Genomic DNA, 14,588 nt, shown 5'->3' with positions numbered 1-14,588 from the left:
GATAAATGAATTTATGATTGCTGATAAGATCAAATGAAAGCTAAATAATCTCAGGAAGTATAAAATCACTCTATTACTATTAATCAATACTATTTAGTACCACTAATAAGTACAACAGAATTCACTCTTTATCTAAGCACACATAATCACAATGATTGCTTTGGAGAAGATTATGAAGAAATATCATCTTGCTTTCTAAAGGATAAATTTATGTTGTAATAAACCAAAAAAATTATGGATTTAAAGTTGGAAGATCATTCACACCATCCCTTACTGAAATCATGAATCCTATACAATATCCCAAATAATTAGTTGTCCAGAATCTGTTTAGAGACCTTGAAAATTCAATAATATGGTTGACTTTTGGACAGTTTTCACTGTTAGGAAGTTTTTCCTTATGATGAACTTTATTTTGAATTTATCATCTTAATGAACTTTCATTTACTGATCCTGAATTTACCATCTAGAACCAAGAAAAACAAATGAAATCTCTTTTCCATATACAAACCATGTAAACCAGAAGTTCTTAATCTGGAATCCTCAGGCCTCTCTAGGGTCTATAGATAGATTTCAGGGCATCTAAAAACTTGAAACTTCAAATATTTAAATAACTATATTTCAATATGATTGACTTTTTGGTAATCCTATGTAGTTTTTTGGATTTAAAAACATCATTCTGAGAAGAGGTACATATCTTACACGAAAATTCCAAAAAGAATGATGATGACACCAAAAAAGGGTTAAAGATCTTTTTTTCCCAAAATTTGAAGACTGGCTCAAGTTTTCCCCTCAAGTTTCCCTTCTTTGAGTTAAAGATTTCTAGTTTTTTTGTTTTTTTTTTTTCAAATGGAGATTTTATGACATTGATTTTATTTTAACCCTTTACAATGTTAATTGACCTTTTCAAAGATACTCTCCAGTTTGTCAATATTCCTTCTAAAATGACACCTAGAACTGAGCACAACATTATTAGAGTGGTCTGAACAGACCAGTAGACCTGAAAGACAAACAGCTCTTACTGTGAGAGAATTCAGTAGGTATCACATCCAAATAGCAGCTGTGAGTGAAACAATGCTGGCAAACAGACCTTAAAGTTGGAGCTGGATACACATTTTTTCTGGAGTGGCAGAAGATGAGGGGAACCATGAAGTTGGCATAGGCTTTGCAAACAAGTCTTATAGTCAAGAAGCCTGTTTGTCTTTCAAAATGAATGATGACAGGGTCATGGCAATGCGGTTGCCACTTAGAGAAAAGTGTAATGATACTTTCATGTGTACATGTGATCCCACCATGATGAGCCCTGATGAAGTTAAACAAAAAGTTGTGCATCTCATGACCTTGTTGTCAACAACATTGTCTTCCATTGACCTAAAGGCAATTCATGAATGTACCCTTGCAGCAACCATTAACATTTAATAAGCTAATGTGATTCTAAGGAGAAGAGACACAACATGGTAGAGTTACAAAGGTAATGAGTGGCACAGAATGCTGGACTTATCATAGACTTATGTTTTCCAAGCAGAACATCTGCATTCAACCAAAGCAGCATCCCCAAGGCAAGATGACTATCTAAAGATTCAAGGTCAACAGATTAGAGCATAAGTGTAAACAGCTTGTTGTTTACTTCAGGGAAAAGTTGATCTAGCACATGGCAACAGTAAACCAGAAAAGGAATGAGCAGCTTTCAGAGATTTTATGTAGAGTACTACATTTATTCATCTAAGCCAAAAAACTTAAAAATTAGTATTGGTTTGATGAAAATAATGGGGAAATTCAGAAGCTACTAAATAAAAAATGAGAACTCCATAGAGTTTACTAGAAAAATAATTTTTCCATGTCTAAAAGCATTTAATTTCATTAAAAATTAAGTTCCAAGTAAAGTTTAGAGGCATGCAAGATTATTGGCTCAGTAAAAAAGCAGATAGAATTCAGTTTTACACAAATAATAATCCAGAGTACTTCCATAATGCCTTGAAGGCTATTTATAGGCCAAAAACCTATGGTGCATCTCAATTATTCAGTGTTGATGGAGCCACACTGATCACTGAAAAAGATATGATCCTAGACAGGTGGACTGAATATTTTCATAGTATTCCAAACAGACTCAACCAATGATAAAGCCACTGACCATTTGCCTCAGGTTGAAGTCAATCCTCTTTAGCCATATGTTCAACTGAAGAAGTTTTGAATGTCATTAAGCTCCTCTTCTGTGGCAAAGAACCTGATCCTGATTTTATTCCAGTCGAGATATACAAGACTCTCTTACACTGCTCACACAAGAGCTAACTGAAATCTTCTAGGTTACATAAGAAGAAGAGGTTATATTCCAGGAGATCAAGGATGCCTCACTTCTTCATCTCTTTCCTAAGAAAAATGAAATTGGTTGTCCTGTGACAGCCACAAAGCAGTCTCTCTCTCTCAGTTATTTGCAGCAATATTCAATAATAAATTAAATAATTAAAATAAATTAAATTATATAAATAATAAATTAAATAATAAAAGTCATCCCCAGCCTAATACATCATGACCAAGTAGGATTGTAAAACTATTAGCATAATTGACTTTATCAATAACTAAATTAGCAAAAATCATATGATTATCTCAATAGATGCAGAAAAGGCATTTGATAAAATTGAATATCCATTCCTACTAAAAACAGTAGAAAGTATAGGAATAAATGGACTTTTCCTTTAAATAGTCAGTAGCATCTATTTAAAATGATCAGCAAACATCATATGTAATGGGTATAAATTGGAACAATTCCCAATAAGATCAGGAGTGAAACAAGGTTGCCCCCTATCACCATTACTATTCAATATTGTATTAGAAATGCTAACCTTGGCAATAAGAGAAGAAAAAAAGATTAAAGGAATTAGAGTAGGTAATGAGGAAAACAAATGATCACTCTTTGCAGATGATATGATGGTATACTTAGAGAAACCTAGAGAATCAACTAAAAAACTATTAGAAATAATCCACAACTTTAGCAAAGTTTCAGGATATAAAATAAATTCATATAAATCATAAGCACTTTTTATGTTACTAACAAAGTCCAGCAGCAAGAGATACAAAGAAAAATCCCAACTGTTAATAGTATAAATATTATAGTATTATAATATAATATTATAGCATATAATATTATAATATAGTATTATATTTAATTAAATTAAATTTAATAAAAATAATAATATAATATAATATAGTATAGTATATAATATTATAATATAGTATAATAATATAATATTATAGTATAAAAATAGTATAAAATATTTGGAAAACTATCTGCCAAGGGAAAGTCAGGAACTATATGAGCAAAACTACAAAATACTTTCTATACAAATACAGTAAGATCTAAATAACTGGAAAAATATTAAGTGCTCTTGCATAGGCCAAGTGAATATAATAAAGATGACAATAGTCCCTAATCTATTTATTTAGTGCTATATTAATCAAACTCCCAAGAAACTATTTTTCTGACCTAGAAAAAATAACAGCAATAATCTGCGAGAGCAAAAAGTCAAGAATTTCAAGGGAATTAATGAAAAAAAGGAAATGAAGGTGGTCTAGCTGTACCAGATCTAAAACTATAAAGCAGTGGTCATCAAAACCATTTGGTACTGACTAAGAAATAGAGCAGTTGATATTACCACTCATATGAAAGAGTGTTCCAAATCACTATTGATCAGAGAAATACAAATTAAGACAACTCTGAGATACCACTACACACCTGTCAGATTGGCTAAAATGACAGGGAAAGATAACACGAAATGTCAGAGGGGATGTGACAAAACAGGGACACATACATTGTTGGTGGAATTGTGAACACATCCAGCCATTCTGGAGAGCAATTTGAAACTATGCTCAAAAAGTTATCAAACTGTGCATACCCTTTGATCCAGCAGTGTTTCTACTGGGCTTATACCCCAAAGAGATACTAAAGAAGGGAAAGGGACCTGTATATGCCAAAATGTTTGTGGCAGCCCTGTTTGTAGTGGCTAGAAGCTGGAAAACGAATGGATGCCCATCAATTGGAGAATGGTTGAGTAAATTGTGGTATATGAATGTTAAGGAATATTATTGTTCTGTAAGAAATGACCAGCAGGATGAATACAGAGAGGATTGGCGAGATTTACATGAACTGATGCTGAGTGAAATGAGAAGAACCAGGAGATCATTATATACCTCAGCAATGATACTGTATGAGGATGTATTCTGATGGAAGTGGATTTCTTCAACAAAGACAAGATCTAACTCAGTTTCAATTGATCAAGGATGGACAGAAGCAGTTACACCCAAAGAAAGAACACTAGGAAATGAAGTAAACTGCTTGCATTTTTGTTTTTCTTCTCGGGTTATTTATACCTTCTAAATCCAATTCTCCCTGAGCAACAAGAGAACTGTTCAGTTCTGCACACGTATATTGTATCTAAGATCTACTATAACCTATTTAACATGTATAGACTGCTTGCCATCTGGGGGAGGGGGTGGAGGGAGAAGGGGAAAAATCGGAACAGAAGTGAGTGCAAGGGATAATGTTGTAAAAAATTACCCTGGCATGGGTTCTGTCAATAAAAAGTTATAAAAAAAAAAGAAAAAGAAAGTAGAAATAGCACCAACTTAAAAAAAAAAAAAAGAAATAGAGCAGTTGATCGATCAGTGGAATAGGTTATGTTCACAGAACAAAATAGTCAATGATTATAGCAGTCTAGTGTTTGAGAAATCCAAAGACCCCCAGCTTTTGGGATAAGAATTCACTGTTTGAAAAAATTTGTGGGAAAATTGGAAATTAGTATGGCAGAAACCTAGGCATTGACCCACACTTAACACTGTACACCAAGATAGGATCAAAATGGGTTCATGATCTAGGTATAAAGAATGAGATTATAAATAAATTAGAAGAAGATAGTATAGTTTCCCTCTCAGGCCTGTGGAAGAGGAAGGAATTTGTGACCAAAGAAGAACTAGAGATCATTATTAATCACAAAATAGAAAATTTCGATTATATTAAGTTAAAAAGCTTTTGTACAAATAAAACTAATGTGGACAGGATTAGAAGGAAGCAATAAACTGGGAAAATATTTTTACAGCTAAAGATTCTGATAAAGGTTTCATTTCCAAAATATATAGAGAATTGACTCTATAAGAAAACAAGCCATTCTCCAATTGATAAATGGTCAAAGGATATGAACAAACAATTTTCAGATGATGAAATTGCCACTATTTCTACTTATATGAAAAGGTGTTCCAATGATCAGAGAAATGCAAATTAAGACAACTCTGAGATGCCACTACATGCCTCTCAGATTGGCTAAGATGACAGGAAAAGATAAAGATGAATGTTGGAGGGGATGTGGGACAACTGGGACACTGATACTTTATTTGGTGGAACTGTGAATGGATCCAACCATTCTGGAGAGCAATTTGGAATTGCACTCAAAAAGTTATCAAACTATGCATACCCTTTGATCCAACAGTGTTACTACTGGGCTTATATCCCAAAGAAATGAAGAAGGGAAAGGGACCCATATGTGCAAAAATATTTGTGGCAGCCCTTTTCGTAGTAGCTAGAAACTGGAAATTAAATGGATGCCTACCAAGTGGAGAATGACTGAATAAATTGTGGTATATGAATGTTATGGAATATTATTTATTATTCTATAAAAACCTACCATTATTTCAGAGTCTTGGAGAGACTTACATGAACTGATGCTAAGTGAAATAAGCAAAACCAGGAGATCATTATACACTTCAACAATACTATATGATGATCAATTCTGATGGACAAGGCTCTCTTCAATAATGAGAATATCCAAATCAGTTCTAATTGATCAGTAATGAACAGATCCAGCTACACTCAGAGAAAGAACACTGGAAAATGAGAATGGACCACAACATAGCATTTCCACTCTTTCTGTTATTATTTGCTTGCATTTTTTTTTCTTCTCAGATTATTTTTACCTTCTTTCTAAATCCGATTTTTCTTGTGTAGTAAGATAATTGTATAAATATGTATACATACATTTAATTTAACATATACTTTAACATATTTAACATATATGGGACTACCTGCCATCTAGGAGAGGGGGTGGAGGAATGGAGGGAAAAAGTTGAAACTGAAGTTTTTGCAAGGATCAATGTTGAAAAATTACCCATGCATATGTTTTGTATATCAAAGCTATAATAAAATGTGTTTTATATATATAAAGAGTTCAATGGCATAGTTCTAATGACAAATGAATGTTTGCCTGAAAGACTATTTTATGGAGAACTCACATAAGGTGATTACTCTCAGAAGAAGTTCAGAAAAAGGGATACAAAGATACTCTTGAAGTCTTTTTGGAAAACTTTGACATTCATTGTGAGAAATGGAAGACCTTGGTACAGAATATCCAACATACCATACCTGCATCAAAGACAGTGCTATTCTTTATAAGCAAAGCAGAATTTCAGTAAGTCAAAAGGAATGCAAAATACCATCTTCAGAATTTTCTACAATTTGTGCCTGACGTGTGGTAGAGCCTTCCCATCTCATATTGGTTTGGCCATCCATAGTTGGAGGCATTATACATTGATTCAAACACTCCAATGTCATTTTGGTCCTCTTAGAAGGAAGGACAGCATTGAACAAATGAACCTAGGTATGTGCTGAATGAAAATTTCCCAACTCTTCTGGTTTCTTCTCTCAAGTAATTGATTTACAATGACTAAACATCCTTAGAAATTCTGAGTCTTTAATCATCAAAAGAATGTCCATTCTTGTACCTATTCTCCACTCCCATCCCCCAGTTCTTTAAAAAAAAAATCTACAGATTATTTAAATAAGTCAGATTGGAGTTGCCTCTATTGTTTGCCATCTTTACCATTTTTGTTCTTTTTTGCTGATGTAATTATAAGTTTGGCTTTTAAAAGCTTTAACAGTTCTTCTCTATTGACCTTTGTTTCATTATCAGGTCTTAATAACCACTGACTATGGAATTCCACACTTACCCTAGAGGTGTTTGTACTTTCCCATTGAGGGGAAGAAGTGTAAAATACAATTTCTCCTAAAATTACTGAAAATCCAATGACTCTCAATACCTCAGTTACATTTTAGTATGTAGAATTAGCCCCAATTGATTGTCAAGGAGTGTGTGGATTTATGGATTTGCACAATTATAATTTCATTCTAAGCCATTACCCTATGCTGAAACTCATTCTCCTTTTCAGTTTCCTCACATGAATAGTAGAGTTGGCTCTCAATAGAAGTGGACACACATACTTAGGTATTATTTGTAATTTTTCCTCTTAGAATCAATTTTAATATATTTATTATTAATTGTTTGATTTTCTAAGTGGTGTTGTGAACCTGTTGGTCTTTGAGACTCTGAAGTTCTCCATGCATAGGACTAATGTGGACTCATAAATCCTAGGAAATGAACATCCTAAATTCTAATAAAAGGTTCCAAGGATGGGTGTTATTTCTTTTTTTATATAGCTTTTTATTTACAAGATATATGCATGGGTAATTTTTCAGCATTGACAATTGCAAAACCTTTTGTTACAATTTTCCCCTCCTTTCCCCCACCCCCTCCCCCAGATGGCAGGTTGACCAAATATGTTATATATATTAAAGTATATGTTAAATACAATATATGTATACATGTCCATACACTTATTTTGCTGTACAAAAAGAATTGGACTTTGAAATAGTGTACAATTAACCTCTGAAGGAAATAAAAAATGCAGGTGGACAAAAATAGAAGGATTGGGAATTCTATGCAGTGCTTCATACTCATTTCCCAGAGTTCTTTCGCTGGGTATAGCTGGTTCAATTCATTACTGCTCTCTTGAAAATGATTTGGTTCATCTCATTGTTGAAAAGAGATATGTCCATCAGAATTGACCATCATATAGTCTTGTTGTTGCCATGTATAATGATCTCCTGGTTCTGCTCATTTCCCTTAGCATCAGTTCATGTAGGTCTCTCCAAGCCTCTCTTAAATCATCCTGATGGTCGTTTCTTACAGAACAATAGTATTCCATAGCATTCATATACCACAATTTATTCAGACATTCTTCAATTGATGGGCATCCACTCAGTTTCCATTTTCTTGCTACTACAGAGAGGGCTACCACAAACCTTTTTGTGCATGTGGGTCCATTTCCCTCCTTTAAGATCTCTTTGGTATATAATTCCAGTAGAAGCATTGCTGGATCAAAAGGTATGCACAGTTTGATAACTTTTTGAGCATAGTTCCAAACTGCTCTCCAGAATGGCTGAATCCATTCACAGTTCCACCAATAAAATATCAGTGTCCCAGTTTTCCCACATCCCCTCCAACATTCATCATTATTTTTTCCTGTCATCTTAACCAATCTGAAAGGTGTATAGTGGTATCTCAGAGTTGTCTTAATTTGCATTTCTCTGATCAATAGTGATTTGGAACACCTTTTCATATGGCTATAAATAGTTTCAATTTTTTCATCTAAAAATTGTCTCTTTATAGCCTTTGACCATATAACAATTGGAGAATGGCTTGAACTATTATAAATTTGAATCAATTCTCTATATATTTTATAAATGAGGCTTTTATCAGAATCTTTCAATGTAAAAATGTTTTCCAGTTTATTGCTATCTTGTCTTTAGTTTTGTTTGTACAAAAAAATTTTAACTTAATATAATCAAAACTATCTCTTTTATGATCAATAATGATCTCTAGTTCTTCTTTGGTCACAAATTCCTTCCTCCTCCACAAATCTGAGAGGTAAACTATCTTATGTTTTTCTGATTTGTTTATAATATCATTCTTTATGTCTAGATCACAAACCCATTTTGACTTTATCTTGGTGTACCATTTTAGGTGTGGGTCTATGCCTACTTTCTGCCATACTAGATTTCATTTTTCCCAGAAGTTTTTGTCAAATAGTGAATTCTTACCCCAAAAGGTGGGGCCTTTGGGTTTGTCAAATACTACCACTGTAATAGAACTGACTATTTTGTGCTGTGAACTTAACCTATTCCACTCATCAACTACTCTTATTTCTTAGCCAGTACCAAATGGTTTTGATGACCGCTGCTTTATAATATTATTTTAGGTCCGGTACATGTAGGCCACCTTCATTTTCTTTTCTCTTGATTAATTCCTTTGAAATTCTTGCCCTATTGTTCTTCCAGAGGAATTTTGTTGTTATTTTTTCTAGGTCAGTAAAATAGTTTTTTGGAAGTTTGATTGGTATAGCACTAAAAAAATAGATTAGTTTAGGGAGTATTGTCATCTTTATTATATTTGCTTGACCTATTCACAAGCACTTGATATTTTTTCCAGTTGCTTAAATCTGACTTTGTGTGGAAAGTGTTTTGTAGTTTTGCTTATATAGTTCCTGATTTTCCCTTGGCAGATAAATTCTCAAATATTTTATATTATCAACAGTTATTTTAAATGGAATTTCTCTTTGTATCTCTTGCTGTTAGATTTTCTTAGTAATGTATAAGAATGCTGATCATTTATGTGAATTTATTTTGTATTCTGCAACTTTGCTAAAGTTGTGGATTATTTCTCATAGCTTTTTAGTTGATTCTCTGGGATTCTCAAGCATACCATCATATCATCTGCAAAAAGTGATCATTTGGTTTCTTCATAACTACTCTAAGTCCTTTAATCTCTTTTTCTTCTCTTATTGCCAAGGTTAGCATTTCTAATACAGAATTCAATAGTAATGGTGATAGTGGGCAACCTTGTTTCATACCTGATCTTATTGGGAAAGGTTCTAGTTTTTCTCCATTACATATTATGCTTTCTGAGGGTTTTTAATAGATGCTACTGACTATTAAGACCGTTTAACTGGCAGTCAAGATGAAAGGCAAAGCTGGGAATGGGTCATTGGGCCTTTGTTTGTTTTTTAGCAATTTAGAAATGACTTTCAAAAATCTTAGAGATTTTGGTGCTAGGGTGGAACCAGTTCCAAGGGTCTGAGAAGCAATGAAGAAAGGAGAAATCCAAAGCCAGTTAGCTCTTCCTCATTTTTCCTCTTACATGGGACCATGATCTTGGAGTGATCCTCACCTCTTTCTCCCTTGATCTAATATCCAATCAATTGCCAAATCCTTTTGATTCTATCTCCACATCCTTTGCATCTGTTCTCCTTACTCCCATCTTATTTTATTATTTTAGTCACTCATAAACTCCCTGCCTGGATTATTGGAGGTGCTTTCTTAACTGGTCATCCTACCTCCAGTCTCTTTACCTTTCTGTTCCTCCTCCTCAGAAAAATCAAAATGATCATCTTACAGTCATTCATCCCATCATTTAAAAAAAATTGCAGAAGCCCCTTAGAATAAATGATAAAATACAACCTCCTCAATCTAGAGTAGCTATGACTCTTGATAATCTTGCTCCAACTTGCCTTTCCAGACTTCTCTATGCAAAAATTGGTATGTTCTAGAGATTTTCCAAGCTTAACAAGATACCTCTTATCACTATGTATTCTCTCTGGACAAACTTCCTCCAATCCCAAGCCAGGAATACAGTGTCTTCTTATGTTCCTTCAATGCTGAGCTCAGGGAAGACTTCCTTAATCTCCTCTGTTATTAATAATCATTTCCTCTTTAAATTACATTGTGATTACTTATCTGTATATATTTTATATATTGTTGTTTAGTCATTTTAGTTTCTGTCTCTTCCTGATCCCATTTGGGGGTTTCTTGGCAAAGATCAGTATCTTTTATGGCTTGCCATTTTCTTCTCCAGTTCATTTTACAGATGAGGAAACCGAGGCAATCAAGGTTGTGATTTGATAGTAAGCAACCTTAGTACGCAACAGTAAGAACCTGAGGCCAGATTTGAACTCAATGTCTTCCTGACTCTAGGCTCAGCACTCAATTCACTGAACCACCTAGCTGCTACAAGAGACAGAGACAGAGATAGAGAAAATGAGAGAGAGAGAGAGAGAGAGAGAGAGAGAGAGAGAGAGAGAGAGCAGAGTTCTTGAAGGCAGAAGCTTTGTTATTGTTGCTTTTGCATTCCTAAAACTTAGCATAGGACCTTGGCAAATATGAGGGGGGTTGTATACACACACAGATATGTATATGTCAATGTCTATACATATATACATATCTATATGTACACACAGATATATAATTTGAATTTAGTAGACTAGAGAAAGTACTCTTCATATTGGAGCCCTCTCTTTTGTTCTTTTATTACTTCAGGTGTCCCAATGTATCATTTTTTATATCATTACTATTGCAGTCCAATCTGTCTCTTATTCTGGTTGTAAAAATTGTCATAATATTTTTATGCTCTTATTGGTAACATGTTATATACTGCCTATACCCACTGTGTATCTATCAATGATTCTGTAGATAATTTGCCACTTTAATTCCTCTGAATTGTGGTGTTGTGTGATTTGTAAATATATATATTCTCACCAGAAATATATTATTGTGAGAATCATAAACCATTGGAGCTATGTACAATATGTAAATGTTGAAAATATGATATTATCTCCTAATTGTAATCCAGGCCAGTCTTTCCCCTTTATTTAATTTCAAGCCCAAACTGTTATTCATCTGCAGTAAATGTCCAATATATACTTAATGGTAAATTAAAAATTGCTCAACCAGAAACTATGTCATAGTCTTGGCAATATTTCTTTTTCAGTCACTTTATTTTTCTAGTGTGAATGGATAGACTAATCTCCCATTACTCTGAATTTCACTGAATTTCCAGTATGCCTGGATTAGTTATAATTCTGAATGCAAGCATTTGTAGAACCTCATGATTTATTATAAATTCTTTTATTTTGATCTTTTGCAGGTCATCTTCTAAGATACTAGTGGACCACTGTTGACATTCATATATCCACTTATTTATACCTGTTAATTGATGCCAATATTCAATGAATAGCTAAAAAAAACTTGAGATTGATATGTATTGCCTATTCTTGATCTTTGTCTATTGAAAATGTAAATAAATGGTTATGAAGTCATATATGTTCATGTTTAAGTGTGCAAGTTGTTCTTTAAAATATTTTGTCATATTATTCATATATTTTGGGCTATTTTATTTCTAGGACTGATTATGACAATGCCCTTGTGGATCTAGTAGAATCATCTAAAATGAAACAAAAAGACCTTATTGATAAGATAAGACAGGTGAGAAGAACAACAGCATGCCTCCCTTAGGAAATTGATTTTATTTTTAAACATTTAACAGTAAAGCATATGAAAAATTGATCAAAATTAATGTATATATTTGTGACACCTTAAAATAAAGGACATTTGAATTTTTGCTAACTAATAAAAGTCATGAGCAATCACAATTTGGAAAAAAACTTAAATCTTAATCTCCCCCAAAATATGTTAAATTTGAAAGAGTAGAACTCTCCATATGTGAAAATAACTTATATTTTGCTGAGAAATTTCCATGAAGCTAAATTTATTTCACTTTGTAAGCTTTTGAAACAAAGTATATAGAAATTTTCAAACTGCTTCTTCATGGTTCTTTCCTTTTGAGGATAGGATACCATGGAAGTCAATTGTTACTGGAGAAAGGCAAGAAATACATACATTCTCTCCATTCTACCCCTGTTCCCATGGAAAGAAGGAAAAGGCTTAGACAGTTTCTATATCTGTTAAAAAGAAATATACTAGATGGGGTGATAGCCACCCCTATTTCCTATAGAACATGCTCAAAGTCACTATTCTGATTCCAAGAAACCATGTGACTACTTTTCCATCTCAAGTTCTTCATCCATAAAATGAAGGTAATATTTATAATGTTTGGGTGAAAGAGCAATGAGTCAAGCATTTTGAAGAGGTAGGACACAGATGTGAAAAGGGATCTAGATTCGAAGTCAGGATGAATGGATTGGATTGGATTGGATGCCCAATCCTTAAATAGGCAAGTTGCTTCAATTTTACACATTTCAATTTCTTCTCTCACAGGGCTGTTGTGAGTATCAAAAGAAGTGCCATTAAAAGTGCCATAAACCTTAAAATGATTGATTGGGTAGATATCAACCAATGCTAGTGCATCTGTGAGATACTTAATTGGCCATATCTTTGAAAGCTGTTAATTATTTGTCCATTTTTTCTGCTGCAAAGGGCATTTGGGGTTTTAATTCAGCTCTGCATTTCTTGATACTCTACTGTTGTGAAATCTTATATTTATTTCTTCAGTCTTTATTCATATATTTATATTAGATGACATGGTGACATAGCAATATTGTCATAATTTCTAATTTGTGATAAGGATCCTAAAAATATTCTCAAGTCTCAAAGTGAATATGGACATAGCAAAGTCAGAAAAAACTTTCTTTTCTGTGTCAGTGCTTAAAATGCAATCATGATCAAGTCAACAAGCAGTTCTGTATTTCAGACACTATGATAAGCACTGAATACAGAGAGGAAGAAACTAAGCATTTATTTATACAACTATTATTTAAGAAAGGGGAAAGTGGAAGGGAGGTAGAAAGGGGGTAGTGGGAGGGAGGAAAGGAAAGAAAGAAGGAAGGAAGGAAGGAAGGAAGGAAGGAAGGAAAGAAGGAAGGAAGGAAGGAAGGAAGGAAGGAAGGAAGGAAATGGATATAGAGATAGAGATAAGAGTCAGAGAGAAAGGGAGAGGGAGGGGAAGGGAAGGAAGGAACATGGAAAGATTTAAACATGGAATGATAAAAAAGGAGACAAGAAGGGAGAGATCTCTTACACTGTTAATTTTGTTTCTCTCCAGGCTACAGAAAAATTCTCAAAAATAAAGGCACGACATACTGATCTTAAAGGAAAAAATAAAATTCTTAATGGACATCTTAAAGCTGCTCAACTAGAAGAACATGAATATTATATAAAAGAGCGGAATTCTAGAGACTTGTATGTTTTAATTTATAATTTAAAATCCACTGTTTCATTTTGCTGCCACCAAGTGGTGAGAATTCATCAAGGCTTAAGTTGTCAGGAGCTGCATACTTTGTCTGAGATTCATATTGGTGATTCTTTAAAGCCATTTCAGATTTCACTATAAGTTTTTCAATAATGCTATGAAATGTTAGGTTGTTAGCTTCATTAATATGTTCATGTCCCAAGTCTAGCTGCCTTTATATCGAAGATATCTATCTATCTATCTATTAGAATGTCAACCACCTTTAGAACTGGCAACACTATTTTATTTCTAAAATATACAGAAAAAAATTTTCCAAAACAGATGCCCCTTGAAGCCAGAACCAAGTAATTAAAAACTTAATAAATTTGTCACCATTTGAAGTTGGTATTATGTAGATCAAGAATAGCTCAGGTCAAATGCTTGGAATACAAATAATCTGGCAGTTATAAAGAAAAATCAGAAAAGTTTTAGAGGATGACTTGATTGAGTTAAAATGAAGTAGCATTCTCAGCTCTACCTGACCTTTCTGAAATTACTTTTGCCATTTGTGAGATGGAGAGTAAGAAAATCTATACACACATAAACAAGGAAAGAGGGGGACGCTATGTTTAACATTACAAATTTGGTGTTTTTAATTTATAAAAATTTATAGTGTTTATGATATATAATAAATTATAAAATATAATTTGCCAGTTTCCCTGATCTGAGTAAAGAGAAGCTAGTCAAAATGGA

The 14,588-nt window shown here is 33.3% G+C and overlaps 1 protein-coding gene across 5 annotated transcripts in view; it reads left to right on the top strand.

Moving 5' to 3' along the window:
• Positions 1 to 14,588, top strand: part of CCDC175 (coiled-coil domain containing 175) — a 120,562-nt gene that overhangs the window by 38,381 nt on the left and 67,593 nt on the right. For all 5 annotated transcript variants that reach the window (XM_031952671.1, XM_031952672.1, XM_031952668.1 and 2 more), the window contains 2 exons: positions 12,052 to 12,133; positions 13,710 to 13,846. In XM_031952671.1, the coding sequence (XP_031808531.1) occupies positions 12,052 to 12,133; positions 13,710 to 13,846 (219 nt within the window). The remainder of the gene's footprint in view (positions 1 to 12,051; positions 12,134 to 13,709; positions 13,847 to 14,588) is intronic.

This window comes from Sarcophilus harrisii, chromosome 2, assembly GCF_902635505.1.
Source record: "Sarcophilus harrisii chromosome 2, mSarHar1.11, whole genome shotgun sequence".
Classification (NCBI taxonomy): domain Eukaryota; kingdom Metazoa; phylum Chordata; class Mammalia; order Dasyuromorphia; family Dasyuridae; genus Sarcophilus; species Sarcophilus harrisii.
Note: the sequence above shows the minus strand (reverse complement) of the source record. Positions and strands in the feature narration are given on the sequence as shown.